This window comes from Haliotis rufescens, unplaced genomic scaffold, assembly GCF_023055435.1.
Source record: "Haliotis rufescens isolate VD_foot unplaced genomic scaffold, xgHalRufe1.0.p SCAF_31, whole genome shotgun sequence".
Taxonomy (NCBI): Eukaryota; Metazoa; Mollusca; class Gastropoda; order Lepetellida; family Haliotidae; genus Haliotis; species Haliotis rufescens.
The window spans coordinates 5678848-5706024 of NW_025964013.1; the positions used below are offsets into that span (position 1 = coordinate 5678848).

Below are 27177 nucleotides of genomic sequence, written 5' to 3' on the forward strand. Positions count from 1 at the left end.
CATTCCTGTAAGTTTTTTATCCTCATTATGATAGAAGAACAATACATAATCTAGTAAAACTCTATGTTAGGTCATCATTGGCTCAAACCTATGGAAACCTCTCCAACAAAAAAACAGAAAACATATTGGTTTAGTAACGCTTACTATTTTCACAGCCAACAAGAGCAGGCATAAACTGAAAAATCCTATTGTCCTTAAATCACAGGAGCATGAGTGCAGACAGAAACATTTGCTCAATTAAAGTCAAATTTAAACTTTGCCAAATACTTGTCTCTTATTCTGAGTCAATATATACATGTAGAAGTTTACATATTTTATCATTTTGATATACACAAACATACACTGATGGCACTAAAACAGGTTCTAGATCATTAATGACCAACTTGTGTTATTCCGTGACAGGCCGAATAACGACTCGTGCCCCTCTCATGGCCATTTTTGTGACCGGGTTCTGTCTTTGCGCAAACGGGCATACCTAAAACAATTGTCAACTTGTTGCGTAATGCTTCACATATATTTCCCCATATATTATATATATTTCAGATGGAATTTAAAGCACATCGGGACATGCGGAATTATACAGTATGATTAAACACATTTAACTGTATCTTGGGTATATTTTAGATGCAAAATATATGTAAAATAAAAAATTATTTCTGAGGGATTCTTTGACGAAGAACGTGAAGTCATTCTGATTGGTTTGTCATATTTTCGCACCTAACATTCATCAAAAGGGGGACCAGTCTTCTTGGTGGTTACGGAAAGGGGCGAGTGGTGACGAATGGTTCTAGATAATAGTTGCTTAGAGGCTATTGATTATTGAGGAGTCAGTTCTATCAATACTGAGACATTGTTGCCAAATGGCACCCACTACCTGGAATTGACAGCATGACAAGATTCAAGCGAAAACTGATACACCATTCACGATTAATAAAACAAACCAAACTAACGGGAATTCTTCATAAATCAATTTTCTCTTATCTTCCTTCCTCTCATGCGAATCTATATGAGCCACGAACATGATTTATTGTATATCCATATCAAATTGACAAACCATTATTATATAATATTAAATACATGTAAACAATTACTAAATACATACCATTCTTTTGTACAATTGAAATTATTCACATTACCAAGAAGATTACACGTTGATTGTATGATATGTCAACTTGAGATGATTGGGTGGATGTAACATACAATCTTGACCTTCAATAATGGTCACCTTGACCTTGTATCAGTGGTTCAGCTGGGAGTTAAGCTGCCGCAAGATGCCAAGGACAACTTCTCGAAGAGACTGAAAAATATATTGCATTGATATCAATGGAACCAACTGTGTCTGAGTGGAATATCCATATTAAACTGTGGCATGGTGCAATAAAACCAGCATAAGTCTGGACTACTACAAGCAGCAACACACACATTTACATACATGTCTCTATACAAGTGCCATAATCTTCAACGTGCAGTATCACGTACAAGTATCAATACAAGAAAAAGACGCTGCTTCAGAGCAATCCCCCTCGAGATGGATACGGCCTGAGCTGATCAACAATAAGGGTTAGGGGAGACTATTCAGTCTGGTCACAGCTGAGAGTTGTCTTCCCCTGTCTGATCCTCCCAGATGTCAGTGGCCATTGTGGCCTACTGATCCCTATGTTACTCTTCTTTATGCTAAGTACTAGTGATCAAGTGACCTGAAACCCTGACAGGTGCCCCTAAAATTACATTACAGAGATGCAACTGCATAACACACAAACATAAAGTTCATTTGTTAATATTTACTTTTTCAACTTGCTATATCAGCTCATGCTTCAAAATTGCATTCTACTGCATTATTATTTTCCATGTCTATTTTGGAACATTTGATAAAGGCATTAAATGGTACATGGTATCATAACTCCGGTAATATGCAATTTTCACAGACAGTCACAGGTCGGCCTGAGCGGTTTATTCTCCCTGCAGTGTTTTATTGTACGATAAACAAAAACCATGAGTCATTTATTTCTGATATAGCCAGCATGTAGGGAGGACTGTGGGTCCTGACACACTTTGGGTTGGGGAAACAGGGAGGACTGGGTGTCCTGACTCACCTGGGGCTGGGGAAACAGGGAGGACTGGGCATCCTCACTCACTTGTGGCCCGAGGAAACACAGAGGACTGGGCATCCTGACTCAGCTGGGGGCTGGGGAAACAGGGAGGACTGGGTGTCCTGCCTCACTTGTGGCTGGGGAAACAAGGAGGACTGGGCATCCTGACTCAGCTGGGGACTGGGGAAATAGGGAGAGCTTTGTGTCTTGACTCACTTGAGGGTGGGGAAACACAGAGGACTGGATGTCCTGACTCACTTGTGGCCGAAGAAACACAGAGGACTGGGTGTCCTGGCTCACCAGGGGCTGGGGAAACACAGAGGACTGAGCATCCTGACTCACTTGAGGCTGGGGAAATAGGGAGAGCTTTGTGTCTTGACTCACTTGTGGGTGGGGAAACACAGAGGACTGGGTGTCCTGACTCACTTGTGGCCGAAGAAACACAGAGGACTGGGTGTCCTGGCTCACCAGGGGCTGGGGAAACACAGAGGACTGAGCAACCTGACTCAATTGTGGCTGGGGAAATAGGGAGAGCTGGTTGTCTTAACTCACTTGTGGCTGGGGAAACACAGAGGACTGAGCATCCTGACTCACTTGTGGCTGGGGAAACACAGAGGACTGAGCATCCTGACTCACTTGTGGCTGGGGAAACACAGAGGACTGGGCATCCTGACTCAGCTGGGGGCTGGGGAAACAGGGAGGACTGGGTGTCCTGACTCAGCTGGGGGCTGGGGAAACACAGAGGACTGGGCATCCTGACTCAGCTGGGGGCTGGGGAAACAGGGAGGACTGGGCGTCCTGACTCACCTGGGGCTGGGAAAACAAGGAAGACTGGGCATCGTGACTCACTTGTGGCCGAGGAAACACAGAGGACTGGGCATCCTGACTCAGCTGGGGGCTGGGGAAACAGGGAGGACTGGGTGTCCTGACTCACCTGGGGCTTGCAGTACTCCTCCAGCCAACTGAACACACACGCTGACAGCTCCGCAAAGTTGGCCACAGAGATAGAGGCATTGAATGACTGGAACAGTGTGTCCATGATCTGCTGAAACTGGGAAAACAATAACCTGGTTAATATAAGAATGTTCAGGGTGAGTGAGGGAGTGAATGGATGAGGATGAATCATCAATACTCCAGACATATCATTGATTCCCTGCACACAACGGACTCACTGTCAGGCAAACCAGTGGTTGACAGCATGAACATTTCTCCACTCCAATGTGCTATGACACAATCAGCCAGATCACACATTGTAACCAGTTCATCCTAATTGATCTCCTGTCACAACAAGTATGGGTCCTAGGGATCAATGCTGCCTGGGAATCCAAAGGAATTAAAAGGCTCCGTCCTAGCAATCCCCATAGGGTTATTATTTCAAGGCTCTGTCCTAGCAATCCCCATAGGGTTATTATTTCAAGGCTCCGTCCTAGCAATCCCCATAGAGTTATTATTTCAAGGCTCTGTCCTAGCAATCCCCATAGGGTTATTATTTCAAGGCTATGTCCTAGCAATCCCCATTCGGTTATCATTTCAAGGCTCCGTCCTAGCAATCCCCATACGGTTATTATTTCAAGGCTCTGTCCTAGCAATCCCCATAGAGTTATTATTTCAAGGCTCCATCCTAGCAATCCCCATAGGGTTATTATTTCAAGGCTCTGTCCTAGCAATCCCCATAGAGTTATTATTTCAAGGCTCCGTCCTAGCAATCCCCATAGGGTTATTATTTCAAGGCTCCATCCTAGCAATCCCCATAGTTATTATTTCAAGGCTCCGTCCTAGCAATCCCCGTAGAGTTATTATTTCAAGGCTCCGTCCTAGCAATCCCCATAGGGTTATTATTTCAAGGCTCTGTCCTAGCAATCCCCATAGAGTTATTATTTCAAGGCTATGTCCTAGCAATCCCCATACGGTTATTATTTTAAGGCTCTGTCCTAGGAACACCCATAGGATTATTATTTCAATGCTCTGTGCTAGAACAATTTATGCCATCAGGGCATTGTGACAAGCACTTGGTGCTATAGTACCCGAACCACAATGTTGTCAGCTTTTTCAACAAGCATGAGGCACTGCAATGTGAAAGTAATACTGACCACTTGGAACTTGACCTCATCTGAAACCTGGTTCTGGCCGTGGACAGGAGTGTTCTGGTGTGTCTTCACAATGTGCTCATAGTTCCTGCAAACATAACCAGGTCTCTGTACATAATCCTGTGAAACATAGCAAGGTCTCTGTATATAATCCTGCAAACATAGCAACGCAACTTTACATAATCCTGCAAACATACGAAGCAACTTTACATAATCCTGCAAACATAGCCAGGCAACTTTACATAATCCTGCAAAACACAACCAGGCATAACAAAGCTGCAATCTTGTCTTCCCAACCAGCTATTGGTTTTTGTTTTCGATCTGGAATCCTTATTCAAACTTTACTTTTGGGTGAGACATGTATTTGGAAGCACGTGATTTACCATCTTCCCTAGGCAAGGGAGTTAACTGTCTGTAAAGGTCCAGTTTCCACCCTTGCCATATTCAGCTCCACCAATGGCTATTATGAGTTATATCCCTTTTACAGTGAGATATAGTCAGAAATAATGTGTCATGATCATGTCACATGACTTTTATTCGACCTGTGGCCTTTTGCTTCAAATCTATTATAAAGGATTTATTCTCCCTCTCAGAAATCCACATGCAGCCTGTCTTCTTAGGGCGGGATATAAGGGATTTATTCTCCCGTTCTGAAATGTATTTCCCTCCCAGGCAGGATACATAGTATTTTATCATGATCATGTGAACCAATCAGATCTAATCTGGAGGTATGATAAATCTTGTCGTCGACAGTTCAAGTCAGAAGCGTGCCAAGGATTCTCCATATGAATGTGGCAACTACAGCTGCATCACTGTGGCCTGAAAATAATCAAATCTGAATCAGGCAGACAGGTAGTGCCTGTGTGAGCAGCAGCTACGCTCCTGCCGAAGGGTGACACACAATCAGGCAGACAGGGAGTGCCTGTGTGAGCAGCAGCTGCGCTCCTGCCGAAGGGTGACACACAATCAGGCAGACAGGGAGTGCCTGTGTGAGCAGCAGCTACGCTCCTGCCGAAGGATGACACACAATCAGGCAGACAGGGAGTGCCTGTGTGAGCAGCAGCTACGCTCCTGCCAAAGGATGACACACAATCAGGCAGACAGGGAGTGCCTGTGTGAGCAGCAGCTACGCTCCTGCCAAAGGGTGACACACAATCAGGCAGACAGGGAGTGCCTGTGTGAGCAGCAGCTACGCTCCTGCCAAAGGATGACACACAATCAGGCAGACAGGGAGTGCCTGTGTGAGCAGCAGCTACGCTCCTGCCAAAGGGTGACACACAATCAGGCAGACAGGGAGTGCCTGTGTGAGCAGCAGCTACGCTCCTGCCAAAGGGTGACACACAATCAGGCAGACAGGGAGTGCCTGTGTGAGCAGCAGCTACGCTCCTGCCGAAGGGTGACACACAATCTGGCAGACAGGGACTGCCTGTGTGAGCAGCAGCTAAGCCCCTGCGGAAGGTCAAACATTGTAAACACATAACCATCATCACCCAATGAGTACTGGAACTATATATCGAGTTAATGGACTTCAAGTTAAGAGTGTCACTATATTTCATTACTTACGCCTTCATAATCTTGAGAGCCATCACTTCCTTCCTGAGGGAGTCCAGCTCATCCTCCTGCTTCTTCTTCTGCCCGATCAGCCACTGGATGTACTCAATAGCTGCAGACACAAACACAGGATGTACTCAATAGCTGCAGACACAAACACAGGATGTACTCAATAGCTGCAGACACAAACACAGGATGTACTCAATAGCTGCAGACACAAACACTGGATGTACTCAATAGCTGCAGACACAAACACTGGATGTACTCAATAGCTGCAGACACAAACACAGGATGTACTCAATAGCTGCAGACACAAACACAGGATGTACTCAATAGCTACACACACAAACACTGGATGTACTCAATAGCTGCAGACACAAACACAGGATGTACTCAATAGCTACACACACAAACACTGGATGTACTCAATAGCTACACACACAAACACAGGATGTATTCAATAGCTGCAGACACAAACACTGGATGTACTCAACAGCTGCAGACACAAACACTAGATGTACTCAATAGCTACACACACAAACACTGGATGTACTCAATAGCTGCAGACACAAACACTGGATGTACTCAATAGATACACACACAAACATTGGATGTATTCAAAAGCTGCAGATGCAAACACTGGATGTCTTCAACAGCTGCAGACACAAACACTGGATGTATACAATAGCTGCAGACACAAACACTGGATGTATTCAACAGCTGCAGACACAAACACTGGATTTACTCAATTGCTGCAGACACAAACACTGGATGTACTCAAAAGCTACACACACAAACATTGGATGTATTCAAAAGCTGCAGACACAAACACTGGATGTATTCAACAGCTGCATACACAAACACTGGATGTACACAATAGCTGCATACCAGTATGTTTGTGATTCGAGCCAATCTAATATCTCTTGAATATGAGTAATTCTTCCTATATTAACCAACATGTATGGTATTTGTGTTTCCCTTGTCAGTGAGTATAGTTGCACCCTATATCTTACATCTCTGCAGCACGGTGGCCTTGCTCATCTTCTGTCCACTCAGGGTGTCCGGCTGCTGGCATGTAGGCACGATACTCAGCAGCTCATCGTACCCTTTCTGTGGGTAGAGAAACTCTTCATCAAAATCTTTAAGTGGCAAAAAGTGTTTGTTTGTTTGTTTGTTTGTTTGTTGTTTAATGCTGCACTCAGCAATATTTCAGCTATACGAAGGCGGTCTGTAAATAATCGAGTCTGGACCAGACAATCCAGTGATTGACATCATGAGCATCGATCCATGCAGTTGGGATACAATGACATGCGTCAACAAAGTCAGTGAGCCTGACCACCCGATCCAGTTAGTCGCCTCTTCCCACAAGCATAATCGCCTTTTACGGCAAGTACGGGTTGCTGAAGATCTATTCTACCACGAGTCCATCTTTAAGTGAAACAGAATAGTATGGGTATCAACTTTAATCAAGCTTGTTTGATTACAGTGTCAGCAGTATGGGCCAAAAACATTTGAACCTCTTGGTACTACCCCAAACTTGTCTCTTGTCATCATGGTGACAATGTTCAGTGGAGGCTAGTGTTAGTATAAGGACGACTATTGGAGCAGCTGTTTCACTACTTGAGCTTTGGCCTTCGTGGCTCGAGTTGCACACTTGTCAGTATACATATTGAACCAAAACCAAAATTGCCTTGTGTTCCAATCTATATCAGATGTTGTTACAACTGTACAACAGAAGTTGATCATCCGGACTACTTCGTTAACTTCAAACAGTTCATACAGACCCTCCTGTGTTCTGTGAGGTAGTTTCATTAATAACAAGTTTCATAAAGTATTGATGAGTGAGTGAGTTTGGTTTTACATGGCTTTTAGCAATATTCCAGCAATATTACGGCAGGGGACACCAGAAATGGGCTTCACACATTGTACCCCTGTCGGGAATCAAACTCGGGTCTTCGGCGTGACAAGCGAATGCTTTAACCACTAGGCTACCCAACCAACCCCAAAGTATTGATGACTCATGGGAGTGTTCCCTTAGTAGCTCTATACTGTTCGCCAACACACAAGGTAAACACGGTGGTGCATGGCTGCCCTACTGTCCTTGAGGCAAGGTGTGGGGAAATGAGGTTTTACATCTTTTAATGTCTTTTGGAATGACGCTGCCGGGGATTCTCTGGGTAGATGCTCTATCCTCTAGACCACAAAGACAATACTACTACCCCTAAAGACACGATAATCTATTTGTGTGAATACTTCTAATTGTTGAATCAACTGCCCATTGGGCCTCTGCTATTTTTGCAGGCCACGGACCAAGGGACCAGCACATAAATCAATTAGGAGATAAACATATCCCGGTACTGTGTTTTCAATGTAGATCTAGGTTACCTGTGGTTTTAACTGCACTAAATTGAATTTGGAACCGAACATGTAGCGTGAGGTTTCAAATGTTAAATTCAGCGTGGTTAAATCTACAGATAACCTGGCTCTACATTGAAAACATGGCATGTTTATCTCCATTCTATCATGACAAAATAAAACGTTAACTCTTTGGTGTTAGCAAATATATTGAGTGAAGCGGCATGGGTTGAGTCCAGTATTTTGAGTGGGTTGTCGATCTGAATTATGGAATCACCGACAACAGCCTTTAAACAAAACATGGTACTGTATATGCTCAAGCAGTTTGTTTACACTGTGATACTGCACTCAAACATATGACAGGCATTGAAAACATATAAGCATGGCAACTTGGTAAGTTAACATGAGGTGGGCATCCTTAAAGAAAACTAAGAAAGCATTGCAAAGCTTTGTTCTACACCGCATGTCCCCATTATGACATCATATCGCTCATTGTGATGCAAAAGATATTATGTCACAGTCATATATAGAAAAGCCCCAATTAGCAAGCTCTGTTGTCCCAAAAACTTAAAATACATTCTCTTTGTAGATGTCTATCGTGTTTTCTACACAAAATGTACTGCTACACATCCCTTGAATATTGTAGTAACCGCAACTTTGTATTTTGTAACCTATAATTGTAGAAATTAATATATAAATATGCCTACCGACAATGAATATTAGCTTCCGACGTGATGAGGCCATCATATCAGCTGTTCCAATCAGAGGGGGTTTATTGTGATTTGACAACCTCTGATTGACCAATCAGAATCGAGTAACTTCCAAATTTATGGTAGAATAATCTATAAGTAAGCATTTAGGCTTCTTCCCCTTGATTTGTCCTGATATCTGTGGTGTACCAGCCTCTGGGAAGCCATCATATAACTTACAACTTTAACAACAGGATTTTTAATTAATTTTTTTAATTTGCGAACATTAACTGAACTTGCAGCAGTCTAGGGACAGAATATCATCCTTTGAGCAGGTCTTGACAAATTCCTTTAACCTACACAGATACAGTAAACTACAGTTATAACGAACTCAAAGGGACTACTAATTTATGACCATAATTCTTTATAAGCATATATACAGCATAACTACAGCATATAGTCGGGACTTAAAAGTTAGTTCATTATATCCGTTAGTTTGTTATAAGCGTGTTCGTTATAACCATAGTTTACTGTTATTGGCACTTAGATTGTATCTCAGTGTGCGAGCTTAGCCTCAATTTTGTAATTGATATCTTTTCCCGTAAAAACCAAGCCTCGTTCTCAAGTGCGACCTACAAACAGTAAATACAATTTGCTAGCAGATGACATATTCACTCTATAGTCTCTGTCAACTGGAGTTTTTAAACAGAGGTTTCTACTGAAACAACTTTTTTGTACTTTTATTAGCTTTCCATGTTACAAAATATATTCACTGGATATTAATGCTTTTCACCTGGATAATAAGGTTTATTCATTTCATGATGAGGATCATCTTTTTTTAAATTGTCCCAACTGTATGCATACCTGACAAGGACGACATTGGCTACCATTATGTTACGATGTCTTACATTTTTCTCAGGAGGAATGCCATTATTTTTTCTTTTGTTTCTATTTTTTCTGACTTGTTGGATGGCATAAATGCACATATATTCACAAGATGCAAAATTCTACTAGCGTTTAAACTTCTATATAATATTAATGCATACACAAGCCTTATTGGTATAAATGTACTCTTGATATTTTCCACTTGAAAATTCATTAGTTATAGAGGTGCCAGAATTCCAATATGTTCATACCTTTCTTGTCAAATCTCCAGTGGTGTCACTTGGAAGTTGCATCATGATAAATAGTAAGTAAGAGACTGGTATTCCAAGTGAGTTCCAAGAAAATAACAGTTGAAACACACAATTTAGCCATGACCGAGCATAAAAATGCAATAGCCAAGGTATAATCCAAAAGTAATCGTCCACCACAACAGTAAAAGAAGTATACTGCTACAGCAGACGATAGGTTTGAGCCAATCATTTTACTGATAGAGGTCACGTGACTAAAATCTTGACAACTTCCGGTGGTGTGAAGGGTTACTTTCCCTAATTAAAACTAACAAACCAATACATATTTGAGATTTAAGTTCTGATTTATTTAAGTGCAAATGGCTGTTCAGTGTGATAACACTGACAAACTATGTCCAGACAGCTTAAGACAGAAAGAACCAAATGTCAAACACCACAACCTGTAAACCATCAGTTTAGACCCCTGACACACACATTAGTCCCTCAATGACATACCAGTCAACTCAAATTTAAACAAACGGTGTTAAACTGCCCTAAAGTAACATATCTGTCACTAGAATGTGATGCTATCAGTAAGATGCCAGATTTATTTATGTTTCTGGCCGCTCTGTGTGGGACTTCTTGGTCACTTCGAGGGGGAAACTGGGGACTGTCTTTTATCCAATTAAAAACATGTTTACATTTGTAGCTCCTCCTGTTTTAAGTTGGATATAGTAAGCTTAGTGATCAGTGATTGCAGGAAACATAGGAATTGGCCCCTCCTCCTTCTAAGATAGATGGAACCCATATTTTTGTGAATGACTTCTACCCTGTGAGAGAATATTTTGAGGTCACGTGACTTCAATAAACATGTTCTCACAGCTTCTACAGTGCATGGATGGGTTATATTTAGGTATTATTTTGGTAAATTGACATATGTGGAAATGGGAAATATATGAAAACATTACATGTACATATAGGATTTGTAATAAAAGGTTTATATGAGGTAGGTGTAGAGCCCAGGATTTTTCACTTCCTGTGACAGGGGCTGTGACGTCACTATGGGGCCTTTAGCATTGAATCTATTTATAACCTGTGTGAAAGCGAGGCTTGGTTTTCATCTATAAGCGGTAACATAGCCTGAGCTCGCACACTGTCTGTCAAGCACAAAATGTTCTGTAAATAGAGTTTCATGAAGTAATTTTATAAGATCTCTTCTCTGTACAATCAATACCTTGATGGCGTCTCTGCGTTTCTGTTCTGCGACCGTGTGGGCTTCACGTCGCCTGTCCTTGTAACTCAGGGTCTTGCTGGTGTCACTGTCCTCATCGTCTGTAACAACAGAATCCTCACAACATCAATACAAGAACATGCCATTAGAGCCTGACTGATCAATTGAACAAAGTTCTCATGTAATTCTAGCCTATCAACTTATCTGAAAACAAAATAAACACATGTTACTTTTTAACTCTCCTATGTCATTTTGAAAATATATTGATCAATTTATCCTTTGTCTTACATTTGCGGCTAAGTTGTCCAGTTTCAGAATCAATACAACAATGAAAAAACAAAGCATAAAATCCTCTTCCTCTAAATCAGTCCTGTTCACACTGAAATACAAGTCAATTTACAAAGCCATATGATATAAGTTTTAAATATAACAGCATGAATTCCAAAATGTTGAATTCCAATTTGGGATTTTTTACTAACATTTGTTGACTGACATCTAGTCCCAGGAATAAAGTTATCTTATTTAAAAACATATACCTACAAAATAAAAAAATTAAATCCAAATGGAGCCCAGAACAATCCTTAATTTCAGGCTGAGGCAATCTAGACTTGTCAAATTATTCTAGACTTGAGTTTTTCACTGTGGTTTGGGGACAGACTATGACATTTGCTGCAGACTTAAGGCCAAATTTCAGCCTCTCATCAGGTCAATAGATAAACTCCTGACCTGTGTTTACATTTGGCTCACATCACATGGGGTAAAATATGCAGTACTTATTCACTGAACATCAAGTGCAAAGAGTCATCTTAAGAATCTTTGCATCGTCTTTTTTTATAGTGTCATCAACCAGTGGCGAAAGGGTAGTGGTTAAAGTGTTCACTAGTCAGGCCAAAGAACCGGGTTCAATTCTTAACATGGGTACAATGTGTGAAGCCCATTTTTGGTGTCCTGCGCCTTGACAGTGCTGGAATAATGCTAAAAGCGACGTAAAACCCAACTCACTCACTCACCCACTCACTCACTCATCATCCACCTGTGAACTCCAGCCTAACACTGTCTATACCAAGTATAATCACTCTGACCAACGACACCTGACTTCAGTCATCTCTAGGTATAAACATAATTACACTCGTGGGGAGAAAGAACTATAGTTTCATCCTCATTAATTACATATCTGTCTTCGCTGACTCTTAAAATTGTCAGTAGTGGACTTACATTAGGCTTGTACATATGTATGCTTATAACAATGCAAGTTCTAAGGACCCAGATCAAAATCTATAGACATAAATATTGGTTTACATTCTAATTTATTTGTCCATCCTAATCTTCAATTCAGTAAGACAATAGCATACACATCCTCAACTCCACACTATTGATCTCAGGGAGCGGAGTGATGCAATGGCAATGCCATGTGTGTTTGCTTATCCCTGTCACATGTGGAACAGAGAGCTGTCACCCGGCCAGCACGAGGGTGAGCACTGCCGTCCCTGCCCGTGCCACGTGACACACCACAACCGCCACGGCAACCAATTAGCATTCCTACTATTGCTCTGATTACAAATGACTCAGACTGGCCACTTAGTAGTAGGTGTTTGTTGATTCAACTTGTGTTGAAGAATGCTTGAGAAGGATGAACATTTGTAGAGCACAGCAGATCAATAACGTGTAAGACTCAGAAATACACATCCCTTTCACACATCGGGTAATCAATACCTCGACAGGTATCAGTGTTCAGGGCACATCTGGGTGGTCACTTCCAACACTGTCACCCTGCTACACACTAAAGCATGCACAGGATCAAATCATGGGACTCCGATAAAAAGTGATGAGGGAATTATGGACTGGCCAATTGTAGCCCTTGAAATAAAACATGTTACATATATTTTCACTTTCCATCACTATATATACCGTATTCGACGAAATAAGGGCCCCGCTCTAATAAGCGCCCACGGCGACATTTTCTAAGAATTTGGCTAGTGAACAATCCCAGTTAGCGCCCCATCCGATTGATCAATGTACACAAGACTTATTTATTCGCGTATAATACGCACTCATGTGTTACATGCACCCTTAAATATGGGCATTTAATTTGGAAAAATATATCTGTCGTACATAAACATTTCAGGCTGTCAGCATTAACCATGAAATTTATCTTTCAACTCTGTTTTTTCACCAAAATAATTTTCAAATAAGAGCCCCCTATTTCTAATTTTGAGAGCGCCCTGGGCGCTTATAACGTCGAATACGGTATATAATATTTGAATACCAATATCATCATTTTCTTTTAACATCATATGAATTGTTCATGAACCCCAGGATAGATAAGAACCATTCACTGCGATACACAGAGATTAATAAATGTGTCTATTTGCCCGAAACGACATGTGACATCATTTTCAGTAGATCTTAGTGTTGATGTATGAACTTTTATTAGCGAAGTTTACAAGACCACAAGAAATTTTACTAGACTCAGACTACGGACTGAAGTAACAGACTGCAAGGGTGCATTGAGAAGCTGATAGGTTGGACAGTTAACAGTTATACACAGTGATGTCATTAGAACTGTGAGTCATTCACAAGGCCTGTCTGTAGTCCCACAAATATATATTTGCATTTATTTTCATTGATTTTAAAAGTAAAAGAGATTCACAAATTGACAGACTGTTTTACTCAAAACTTTTTTCAGTGATCGAAATACAAATGAAACAAAAAGTTTGTTTTTTTTGCATTTTGGGTGGGATGAGCAAAAAATAATGACAAATTTTGTATTTTCCTTATGGGCATTATGGTGAAAATGTTGCAGGAATGTTTTAGCTTTACATGGGAACAAAATCACACACTGTTTTGGGTACAGGTGAAGCTATTAAAAGTATTAAAGTAAACAGATACAAATCACTGAGTAGGAACATAATAAAATATTCACCTAAGGAGATGAAATAAATGTCAGAATGTTTTGTTTTATTTATTCATATAAATTTATATACTTATAAATTTCAGTATAAATTATGAAATAAATGTCAATCTAAATGTTATATATACATCTGAGAACAAGTGTTGTGAAGTTCATTGGCTTTAGTGTGTCTTCTGAGGGGTGAACTTAATTTTTTTTGATGAAACGATGCAAATGTGCAAATGGAAGTAAAAGTCAATGAAAGGATATGCATAAACAATGTTGCAACTTAACCTTGTTTTACTAGAGCATATCACAGTATGTTATGTGGAATGGACTATACCCACATGCCCATTGTTTACGGACTATCAACCTTCCCGGTTTCTAAACAAGAGAACAATAGGAGCGGGGCAAGTGAGGGGGGCCCTTTCAAACATAACTCAGGGCTTTACACTGAAAATATGAACACACAGAACAAAACATGTGGTAAAGTCTAAATAAAAAATAAATAGTTTTGTTCCATATAATCTGGATGAAGGAGCATAGGTTTAGCTATAAATCATATGATTATTAATAATTTCTCATAATAAAGTATTTAATGAGATCCTGAAAGATAATAAAATTGAGTTCAACAGGTACATGATGTAACGACATGGTTCAAGGCCAGATGCTTCTGTTTACGTTGCCTTATAGATTTGTGCTGCAGCCAATATTATTTTGAAAAGTTTTGCTGATTCATTATTGTTTACATGAAGGATATAGAGAAAGAAGGGTATTATTGTATTATTTCTATGGTCGTTCATGTTCATTCATTAATCTATCAACAGCTGATATCTCAAACCAAACAAAACACAGGTAATATTAACCGACTCCAAACAGCAGTAAAAAGTACCAGTAATCTTCTACAACATAACAAACAGAATGGAGAAGAGGTATTGTCTGCAGCCCTGAGACTGTGTGTACACTGTCAGTGACAATCCCCAGGCAGTCAATAACCTTCCACAAGATAGACCCACCACACCAATCAAGAAATCATCAGCAGTCTCATCAAGTTCCAGGCCACAGATTCAACTCTTGATTCTATTTTCTACATGTCATAGATTTCTGGGGGAGGTGATGATGCAATCATATCTCAGGAACATACAGATGCCAACATTAAACTGATGCAATAAGGAACACGTGGGATAGAAACTGGAGTCGCATATTAGTAATTTGTGAGGAAAATAGTCACCATTTGAATGATATTTGATTTTGGAAAAATATGTAATCTTTATGGAAATATGTAAACCTTCCCACACAAGCTGAAACAAGACATTACCAGGGCACTTTATTATCAGTTGTTGTATACTACTCAAAAGAAGTTAGAGAGCACCTGAATTTTTCATATAAACTGTAGTTAATTTGTCATGGCATGGCAATTATAGTAATATGAAAGAATCTGGTATTCTTTAACTTCTTTTAGGTAGTATAAACAAGAGGACAATAGGGCCTGTATTGCCTACCTGGATATTTACGCAATCATGACAAATATACATTTGCATTGTGTACGTACAAAATACTGCAAATATTTCGTAATTTTGACTGTCAGCAATTAAAATGGGTGGATGGCAAATCTGGCAGCATGAATGTGTATTTCTCTAGATACAAAGATCTGAACCGTTTCCATGTTATGCTCCAGGATAAATCATATTAAAGGTATTATTCTCTTCATAAAAAACAAATGTAAACAATGTATATGTTTAATATCGGTTTGCATGTTATGGTCAAGGTAACTAGGGATGCTTCCAACCAAATATGGTTGATATCTATCTCTTAGTTCCCGAGAAGAAGTCGTTTAAAGCAATATAGCCAATTACCCCTATTTGGCCCTGCCCCTCAGCCCCTGGGGGGTCAGCCCCACCATTTGTACAATTTTAAATGCCCACCATCTAGGGATGCTTCCATTCAAATTTTGTTTATTTCCAATTAGTGGTTCAGAAGAAGAAGTTGTTTGAATAATTGTTGACGTATGGACGGATTGACGGACGACGGACCTTCGGACCCGGTGAGCTAAAAAAATTGTTCACTTAATCAATTTGGTGGAAGCTTCTTCAAAATATCTACATGAGTCTGCTCAAAATGGTAACGGTTTGCATCTGTGTAATATATTTAAGAAAGACGACTTGTTGTTATTTATCGTACAATAAAACACTTTAGGAAGAATAAACCATGAGGGAGTCAGCACCGAGTGGATAATTCTCCCTCCAGTGTTTTATTGTACAAATAAATAACGACCACGAGTCATTTATTACTCATATGTAATATCCAAATTATGGCTCTTTAAGGATGTCAAGAAAATGTACAAGCATAAAATATTTATCTGTATTTCAACAATGATGACTCCATGAAAACAATCAGTCAAGTCCATTCTATGTACAGGGGGTTAAAGATATTCTTTAGTATCTGTACCTTATCTCCCTATGCTGATTGTCATATCTCCTTCATTTTTGGATGCAATCGTTTAGCACCATTGCGTTTATCTATTTTGCCCAGCTTCATCTATGGGGAACAGCTCACTGGACACTCCCCTCTTGAAAATAATGTACAATAAAACACCAAATACAGCCTATGCACGTCTATAAAAGTTGGCAAGTCTAGATCACTGCACTGAAGAGGATATCTGGGCTCCTTTTTATTATATTTTATTAAGACAATTTAATAACTGTTTCTTCTGTAACATATTTTCATGTCAGAGACAAGTCAAACTGATCCCCAGATTCTGTGATTCATATATATACAAGGTCACCACAGTCTGTTAGACTAAATATACAAATATCTATCTTTTAGATAACAGAGATGGTTTCTAAGTAAAAGTAAAATACCGGTAGTTAGGGGTGAAACGATACATCGGTGCGCCAGTGCATCTTGAGTTTTCATGTGACGAAACAATACATGATACGTCTTTTTCTGTATCGATACAAGACAATACACTTGCTGAAATGAATTACTTCATACTCATTTAATGATTCCTGACATTTTTGTCAGTAAGATTTTGCAAAATGTGTTGTAATTTCACTACTAAAAATAGCCACTACGAACACATGTCTACAGCTAGCTTTTCCTTTTGAACTTGCTCTGAAATATTTATTGTCAAGAAGTTCCATCCGATTTGACGTAAATATGTGTATCGCGATACATATCGTATCGTGACCTATGTAATGTGATACGTATCATATCGTGACCTTGCTGTAACACCCTTAAAAATAATAGTTGCATTTAAAGTCACAAAGTTTGAGGAGTTTTCTCTACTTGAAAAAAAATGAAAGGGTGGTTAGGTCAAGTAACGTCCAATACCAATACAACATATCTTTTAGGGCCTTATTGTAAACTTATAGATCAAACAATTCCTTGGTTGTAGATTATTTTCCCGATGTATTAGTTATTAATTCCACTTCAGTGTTAAAGGCAAGCATGCTTACAAACACAACATGAAATCAGATGGATACAGGAATGTGGTTAAGGTTTACCTGTGTTATGTGCAGACGATGCTGAGGACGCACAGCCAGTGCTGTTGGTTCGCTGAAAGGAAAACTGCTGGTTGCTTGTCGGACTTGACTCAGTCTTCAGGTCCCCCTCCATCACTGAAAGCAATCACAGACCAACTCTCACACTGCCTGTACAAGTGCATGAGTCAGTGTGGCAGTCCCACATGAATTCTGCGATTCCGAGATTGTGGAAAGGATTACAGAAATTGTAAATTACCGCTGAATTGCAGAAAAATCAATACACTAATTTTCATTATTTTCAAAGTCTTCTATTCAATTTTACCACAGAATTTGTTGCAGGATTTTGGTAATTTTACTGCAGAATTTTATAATTATACTGCAGAAATCATCTGGGACTGGTGTGTTGGGTTTAATGCTGATACAGGCAATATATCAGGGGTGGTTACTCAGTCAGCACATGAGGCCTGGACACTACTGCAATGAGACTACTTCACAGTTTTCACAGTTCACAGGGACATAATGTCTAGGATTCTAATCTGAATACCCTTGGCTGGCAAATTTGTACAACTTTTCCTTTTTTGGCTCCATATTGGGCTTCCTTAAACAGCTTTGGTGTGCTTGTTCAAACCGTATTCACAACCACTGTTTTTAAACCAACAATCTATCGTAATCTCAAAGGGGAGCTATCAATGTCATATATTCCCTTTCTGAGTGATCTCCCTGCACAGCTCTCAACACACTTCAATCCAACACATACTGCATTCACAGGGCTGGCACCACAGCAGTCAGGTGCAGGGTGCAGGTGTGGGGTGAGGGGGTTCGTGCACTGAGGGGGAAGTACTTACACGTACTCTGGTCAAACGAATCAAATGAGTTGTCCGCCATCCTGCACTGAAAAATAAAGTAGAACATGGTTGGTGCTAACGAAGAATATGGAACAACTGCTAGTTTATAAAGTGTTTTCAACTGATCTGTAGAAACCTTCAACTTGTTGAGAACCAAAGCACATAGATTCTCATGTGTCAGAAAACTTGGAAAATTGGACTGATGAACTGATAAATATTTCCTCAGATATATGATATTTAATCATTTAATACCTGACCATCAGTTTCAGGGGTGTCATATTTTAGTACATGTATTGATATATATCAACTTAAAAGTACCACAATATAATTATTTTGTATGTTTACTGACAAAAATGATGTCGACCTGCAATTAATCAGTGTAATGCTAAATATGAACTGGGATGATCCATAAAATGTAAAAGTTTGAATTGTCTGCATTCTTGTCCCATCTCAACCATGATAATCTTAATAAATGTTAACGTTTCCGTGACAGCGCACTATTAATTTGGTATCAATATTCACAAATTTGCACTAGCACAGCATCAACATTAACAATTTACCGCAATATACCTAATATATCGTTTGCCACAATATGCAATGACATCTGCAGTTAAAAACTGCTACCATGCAAAAAAAAACCTTCTGTTCTAAAAAAGAGAGCTGTGTAACGTCTAAAAGACCAGTATATTTTTCGGCCTCAGTGATGAGAACCATTACCATACCCAGTTCTTTCATAAACCTACTGGCATTCATAACCTAACCCATGACAAACTAGAACCAATTACAACAACATGTTCAATATGTTTGACAACACAGTCTTAAAAACTTTTTTACAAAGGTTCACATGAAATTTCCTATTTTCAAGCCCTAAACAGATAATGCTCTGCAAACTCAACTGTGTTGGTGCCCCCAAACACATCTTCAATCCAACTTGGGATACCTCTCCTCTGCATTGTGAAAATGTGACACAAAGTCATTCCAAACAATTATCAGCATCAACAGTAATCCAATCATACAAGAAAGCACAGTCCCAGAGCCTTTAACACATTGTCCCACTTGTCATCTGGTTCTCTGAAGAGCATGTACTTCCACTAGTTTGCTACTCTCCCAACAAGCTGAGGTGACACATGCTGGTCTGAGAACTGATCAACATAATCAGGAGTAATACATTACCACTACCTGATATCTCAAATACAACGTAAACAACATCCTTTCATCAGGCAAGCATCATGCCATGCCTATAAACGTCAATAACAACTCAAGCTCCTCTGCTCACTGACAGTGCATGGAGTCTATCATGGTTCATCACAAGCCTTGCAGTACAAGGCAAACTCAACTATCAGTTCTCCACACAGCAACAGTTGAAGTTGGGAAAAGTGTCCTTTGTACTTTTACTCCATGATATATTTTGGCCATGAATATCAAGCATGACTTGAACACATGTGTGCATCTCAAGCCTAAAGGAGAAGTGTCCTCAGAAAACAGGTTATTATAATATGTAGATGGTATTGATCTGTGTCACATGTGGAGGTTCAGCAATTCACTTGTGCTGTCACTGCCACACAGACAAAACATCAGATGGCAAAGACTTGGTGCTGCTCAAAATAGACATAAACACTTCCTGCTTGAACTTGGCAAATTTATGAAACGCTTTACAGTAGTCAACCCAATAAATACTGTAAAATGTTGGGTAGCAGACATAAAATCTCCAAGTACCATGATGGGATTCGAACCACGGACATTCTGATCTGAGGTTGGACACCTTGTCCACATGACCAAAGAGGTTAACATGATGACAAGGTAAATTTGCACTTTATTTCACAGTGGGGACGTAGCTCAGGTCAGTTGGTTAGCTGTCAGGCAAACAATCTGAAGGCCGCGAGTTTGCACGGATTCTCACAAAAACTCCCATATATATGGCTTCTCATTTTAATCATCCGATAGGAGTCACTTCACACAGTGCCGTGTGAATAGCACCGAACACAAGTCAAACTATCAAAATATTAGTCCATAAAGAGCAAAGAATCAGCGAAGAAAAAGACAATACATATTTTAATTCTTTCAAACTTTAGTGTTATTTCCCTTAAAACACTGTTAAATCTTAAATCTTCTGAATAACTTATTACTCCCTTAACTTAAACATAGCCTCATAATGTTTATTTTCCAGTTAACCATGTTAACTTCTTAAGACTTGCCTCAACAACATTAGACATTTTGTACCTTATGTTTAAATTGTATCCCCTTCTAGGGGGCCTACCTCAGGACTTCTAGAATGGCACTGGGTGACATGTATTTTACCAACATTATCGCTGTTGAAGACAAACAATTCGCTGGCTGTAATGAAATCATCGCTTCATAGTATCATATATGTGGTCACTCACTGTTTATATCTCTACACCGTCAATACGCTGCCACTAGATCCCTTGGCCAATATACCAGAGAAAGAGAAATGTCTTTTACAAACCAAGTGCGTTCGAGCGGGGATGAAGTGTATGCTCTACAACAGTACATGCTACAAAACAATTGCCAACACATGTTTCACTGACAATACCAACCACTTTTCAATATTTGGCACTAGTCCTATAGTCATTGTCAAACTGCCCAATAGTTAATGTATCATAAGGACTAGTAGAAACTGCCATTTTTAAGGGTTTTGCTTTATGTTATCATTAATAGGACTAGTGGATTCGAACTGTTAGTTTCTAACACTGGTAAGGGACCAGTTCAAAAGTTCAATGTCGAACAAACAACTTAATTCCTTAAGTTTTGAGACCCCCCCAAAAATAATTTGTTGAATGTTGAATTCTAGAGTTAAGTTACCTCTTTTGTCACAAGTTCCTGTGTTTTGCCCTGCTTTTTCAAAACGCTCATCGACTGAAGTTTATTTTGCTAGGTGTTGAAAATTATTTGTAAGGTTTTCATAGATTGAACCTGCACGGCACTGTATGGACTTACAGCAATTGCCAGCCTTGATTAAAACCCTGCCTTGCGGAAAGACAGGATGTATTTTAAATGACATCTCCAATCAGCATATGAATGAAAAAAGGATAGGCTTAGTTTAGTTACCATAAAAAAACATTGAAAAATCAAGTTGATTTTGTCAGATGGAAAACGTGCAGAGCCATTCAACCCCCTCCCCAAAAATAAGGAGTTTCTAAGCTTTCCAAGAAGTAGTCTTCAAACGCCGTGTATTAGAAATACAAGATTTGAAACACATTTGTCGGGTGTCTCTATGAACTACATCTAAGGCCAATCCAAGATGAGTTTCTCCATGCTCTGTTGAGGCTGTTCAACAAAGCTCAGGGCAGTTATCTGCTTATGTATTGACCCAATAGGCTGAATGATACAAAACTGGTCAGTCATCTGACAAGTAGAGATGGTTGGTCTATGCAATCAATATATATCTATTGGCAGCAAAAACTGCATCAATATACATATGAGATACGGACATGGTGAATACAATAACTTCCATCAATTGATTACAGATATTAACTATTACTGGATTTAGTTGGTTGGTTTGTTGTTTAACGCCGCACTCAGCAATATTCCAGCTATATGACGGCAGTCTGTAAATAATAGAGTCTGGACCAGACAATCCAGTGATTAATATCATGAGCATCGATCCACGCAATTGGGATACGATGACATGCATCAACCAAGTCAGTGAGTCTGACCACCCGATCCTGTTAGTCGCCTTTTACGACAAGCATAGTCACCTTTTATGGCAAGTATGGGTTGCTGAAGACCTATTCTACCCCAGTGTCTTCACGGGCCACTGGATTTAGTAAACAATGATGCTCAGAACATGGTCAGTTATTAGGGGACACAGGTGGCCCTGTCATCTATGGTGCCTCAATTCTGTGCCGAGTTGCACCTATTCGGTACACCAGAAACCTATGATTGTGGGTTCGAATCCAGTCCAACACAAGTATGTTTCTAGGTATTTGTGCTGTGGGTTCGAATCCAGTTCACCACAAGTGTGTTTCTAGGTATTTGTGCTGTGGGTTTCACCAGAGTGGTATGATAGCTGGGTATGTATTTGCAAGTAATGATCCACAGGAGAGATTTTACATGTGCTTCTTTAGTTATTGTGTGCTCTCCATGTTCTTCCAGCCCAGCATTGTATTACAAGTAGATCAGACATGTCACCTATCACGAGTACATCAGACATGTCACAACTCTTAAACAAGTACAACAATCATCTGATAACTGTTTGATTGGCATTCTAGGAGTTGGTGAGAAACTTTATGGATAACAAACTGTGGTTTATTGCATATAGTGTTGTTCGATGTAGATTCTTACACTGCTATCAAGCTGGAGTGACAACAACCAAGCAGCGGTAGAAACTAACAGTTTTAGTCCACTAGTCTTTATAATGATAACACATAGCAAAACCCCTAAAAATGGCAAATTTCTACTAGTCCTTATGATACCTAACTATTGGGCAGTTTGGCAAGGACTACAGGACTAGTGCCAATTTCTACCGCTGCCAAGTGATGAGAGGTATCAGAGCTCTAGATAAGCTGTGTATCTGCGTGAAATACGCATCAGAAATGCAGAAATACGCAGTAAAATATAATCCAAGCGTATCAAATACACAACGAACATTACAGATACGCTACAAAAATAAAATTTGTGCGTATCATCAAAATATTGTGAAGTAACCCTGCATATTCGTTTAGCAAATCAGCAACTTATTTTGAAATTATAAACGGGCATTCCGTCAACCTTGCCAAACTCCACGATGACAGTCACATCATGATCATTTGCCATCACACTTTCGTGTGGAAGTATCGTTGTATTTTGGAGTCCTATAAAGCTCTCGAACCCACACGACACCAGTTTGCAGGGACTAGATGAATAGTGTTTTTAAATATTTAACTTAAATACCCACATGTGTAAAAACTAGTGGGTAACAGAAATTTGAATACGCAGATAGAATTACTGATACCCAATGATTTTAAAATGCATGGGTAAAATACCCACAACACCAAAAGCTTATCTGGAGCTCTGGGTATATTTGCAAATGTACAGTAAGAATAACAAATAGCACACAGGTAAGGAAGCACAAGGGCAATGAAGACAGATATACAGTAAGGATAAGGATTAAATGTTTAAATGTGTTGTGACAAGCTGATTGGATCCCAATTGAACAGTCTATAGCTTGATTCGATTTTCATAGGCGGACAAGATGTAATGAGTGAGGAACCATTTACTTGCTAGAGGTACAAAGTATTCGCACTAAACCAGTTTGAGGTGTCATTTTGACAAAGCTGCATTGTCGGTTGTGACATCAATGTGTCAAGGTCACAGAGTATGGCCACAACTGCGATAGAGAAAAATTTGGTTTAGTGACGAGTCACTTTTTATGCTTCGCCGTGCGGATAGTAGACCTCATGGCAGCCATCTCCTGCACTGGTAGAACAGACTTGGTGCAAGTTCTTGGGAACTTAACGGCACAACGTTACAAGGATGAGATTCTTCGGCCACACGTCCTTCCCATTATGCAACAAACAACAAGACTAACAACAGCCTTTTTCAGGAATCACAACATCCAGATTTAAACCCAATCGATTCAACAAGTGTGAGCATGTCAGCAACAAGCACAGAACAAGCACTGCAGGCAGAGTGGGTGAACATTCCCCAGGCTACAATTCGAGATCTCATTGCTTCCATACAATAACGATGCCACTCTAATGGTGGCCATACAAGATATTGAGAACAGATAACCTTCACCTTGAAAATCTACTGTTCCATGTGCACCATATGGAACCTGGGTCAATGACAATGATGTGTGCCAATTTTGAACAATTGATTACCATCTGTTGATTATTTAGTTGATATATAAACTTATATTAAAAATCACTTTTGCGTTTCTTGTTTGCAGAGTTTATTTTATTTCAATGTTGATCATTTTTTTTAAATATTTGTATGTAGTTAAACAACATAAATAGTATGAAATACTACAAACAAAGTTTCATCTTTAACACGGCAGAATGTTTCACCTATAGGATTGTCCATTTAATCAACTTTATAAACAACAACTTCAGGTTCTAGGGTTTTGGTGGGGTTTCTGCCATTGGCTCATAGTAGGGTATAGAGTTAGTGAGTATGGTTTTCGGCGCTTTTAGCAATATTCCAGCAATATATTTGCAACATTTTGTTGCAAAACAATGCCATGTGACATCAGCCAAGTAACAGAGTTGCTTGAGTCATCGGAGTGCATAAGCTCCTCTCTGTGTTCTGTCATCTCTACACACAATGTCATTGAATAATTCCAGCGATGCTGAGAGTTTTGAATATTTGTTAAGGAAATACAGCCTGCTGCGGTGCATTTAATATCAAGCATTAGTTTATGAAAGCACTTTTATTATTAATATATTTTATATTTCAGTTTCAACTTAATTCATTGGACTAAAAGGATCATAAATGGCAACTAATTTTCTTATATTATTTTTTATGCTGCACACATCCAATTGTCACCAGTCTGAACACTATCTACCATTGGACATTTTTTGCAATAAATCAATTATGTTTGTAGGCTCAGTTTTTGTGACTATGGCTCTGGCTTCAATGACTGTCTTCAGCTTCACTGTTCAGTAATGATTAAAAAAACAATCCACTCTTGTGTCATCACCTTATGCCTTCCTTGTTCCACACTATGATCCACATTCTCCTTACAGTGTTCCCTTCCACACTTTTCTGTCACTAAATCACCCCAGAGTTATTAAATACCATGTCATTCAAGCGCACCCGCGAATTTGACACCATGAGCTGTTTTCAGTTTTAGCCATATTGACTATTGATTACAGAATGGGATGAGTGTCCCAAATGGCATCGGGATCACTCGTAAGTGTCCATAGACTAAAGTCACTGGACACCATTGTAAGTATCCGTCACGTATACCACCCTTTCCGTTCAGTTCCCTAATGTCTTAGGTATGACAGTGATTGACTAGTTAAATTTGCACAAAGTTTAACAGTGTGGACGTAGCTCTGTTGGTTATCTGTCGGGCTAACGATCTAAAGTTCGTGAGTTCACGTCAAACGGATTCTCCCAAAAAGTGGTTGCTTGTCTTAGTGACATGTGACCTAAGGCAGTGATCATTCTCACAAGAAGTTGTAGTGCTGTATTGTAAAGGTGATCCCATTCCTCTATAGCTCCATCTCCTTGATGTTGTTGTTGCATTAAGTGTTTAAGAGGTCGCCTTCTGCCTAGGCAATTTCGGCTGAATATCTCCTCGATCAAACATCCAACCAATATATACTTAATCCTGTTTAATTGGCTTCCTCACCATGTGTTCTCTCTCCATCCCGTTGTCACAATAAAACTGTTTATACTGTAAGTGTTAATTCTTCACCAACCATGTATAATCCTGTACCATGCTCAGATTAGACAGTCTTGCTGGACAACAGTATAAGGATCCAAACCGAAATGTGACTATATATAATAGTATATCAAAGAAGTTTTTAGGCATTAATAAATGAATTCCTAGATTATCATCCCCTTCAGACACACAACTTAACCCCTGACAAATTCATTTTATTTGTCGGAGTGAAATGTTTAGATTACTGTAACAACTTCAGCTGTCAAATGACCATTTCATGTTTACAACATGCCTTAAACTGGTCTACAACTGACTCTTGGTAGGAGCCAGCCTATCGTCTGATTGCTGCCAGCTGTCAAGATGGTGCTCGCTATTTTGAAAATTAAAGACTGGTATGACCATTAACATGATTAAAGACTAGTATTCCAGTCCTTTGACAAAGTCCATGGCTCTTATGGAAATTTTCAACAAGTTTGCTTGTGGGAAACTTGACAAGTTAATGACAATTGAGAATAATTCATAAATGCATGAGTACAAGTTGAGGCATGGCAATCTAAAACAGGTTTGACACAGATACATCCAACTGCTAGTGTTAAAATCATTGTTTATTTATTATCTTTGTTATTTTGAAAGACAAGTGAATGATAATCTAGCAATTAGTTTATTATGACCTTACCCATAAATTGTGTCTACCTTGTCATCTGTCATCTCCTTAAAAAAAAGCCTATCAAACAATATAGGACAGCAGTTTGCAACCTAGTCAAGGTTATGACTAGCTGTTTACAGAATCAAATCTGATCAATGAGCTTCTTGGGCAACCCAGTACAGAATTGAGAAGTGTTATATCAAAGAGATCTAGCTGATTTAACAAGAAATGGGTGGTGTCTGTGTGTGTTGGGTGTGTGTGGGGGGGGGGGGGGGGGGGGGGGGGGGGGGTACGGTAACTTGGCTAGCGACCTTTAGAACAGGCAACTGGATTTCTGTGTCAACCTAAATAGATTTTACAGACGCTTCCACAATATTTACTTACAACACTTCCTCTTTCCCCTCCTATTTTTCAAACATTTAACTTGAAATGTTACAAAAAGTACAGGATTAACTACACACATCAGAAACTGGTGTCACTTCGTGCTGATCAGCATGCTGCGGGTACTTCTTTGCCGATCAGCACTCGTGGTTGGAGGTTTCGTCACTTGTGACAGCAGCTGTCTATTGATATCAATTCACGAACTCATTTTATCGCGTGCGATACCGATACGTCGCGAATGTTGATGCCAGACAAAACCATAGCCAGTCGAGAAAGTATCGGCTATGGTGTTGAAGGTTGATAGAGGATCTTAAAGGGTCAAGATTACTAAAAAAGTGAACCTACCAAGGATTTGTTGTGGTCCTACTCAAGCCGCCATGACACTGACGTCACGTCCTGTTAAAATCCGGACAATAACATTACAAGAGCAAATGGGTGTGCGCTGAGGTAACAGCTAGCTTATCGGCGTTACAAAATTAGGTTCCCCG

General features: G+C 39.7%; 1 protein-coding gene across 4 annotated transcripts; it reads right to left on the bottom strand.

Annotated features, from left to right (window-relative positions):
- Nucleotides 1–590: 590 nt before the first annotated feature.
- Nucleotides 591–27095, bottom strand: LOC124114759 (max-like protein X). 4 transcript variants are annotated; one of them, XM_046475502.2, is made up of 9 exons: nucleotides 27035–27095; nucleotides 18342–18381; nucleotides 17512–17625; nucleotides 11119–11216; nucleotides 6742–6838; nucleotides 5741–5840; nucleotides 4181–4265; nucleotides 3025–3141; nucleotides 591–1297 (listed from the first exon to the last, which is right to left on the bottom strand). In XM_046475502.2, the coding sequence occupies exons 2-9, from the start codon at nucleotides 18373–18375 to the stop codon at nucleotides 1238–1240; spliced, it is 705 nt and encodes a 234-aa protein (XP_046331458.1). In that variant the 5' UTR covers nucleotides 18376–18381; nucleotides 27035–27095; the 3' UTR covers nucleotides 591–1237. The 4 variants fall into 4 exon arrangements, with proteins under 4 accessions (XP_046331458.1, XP_046331457.1, XP_046331455.1 ...); XM_046475501.2 differs by having other exon boundaries at nucleotides 18336–18381; XM_046475499.2 differs by lacking the exon at nucleotides 27035–27095 and adding an exon at nucleotides 19232–19323 and having other exon boundaries at nucleotides 18336–18381.
- Between the last annotated feature and the right edge of the window lie 82 nt (nucleotides 27096–27177).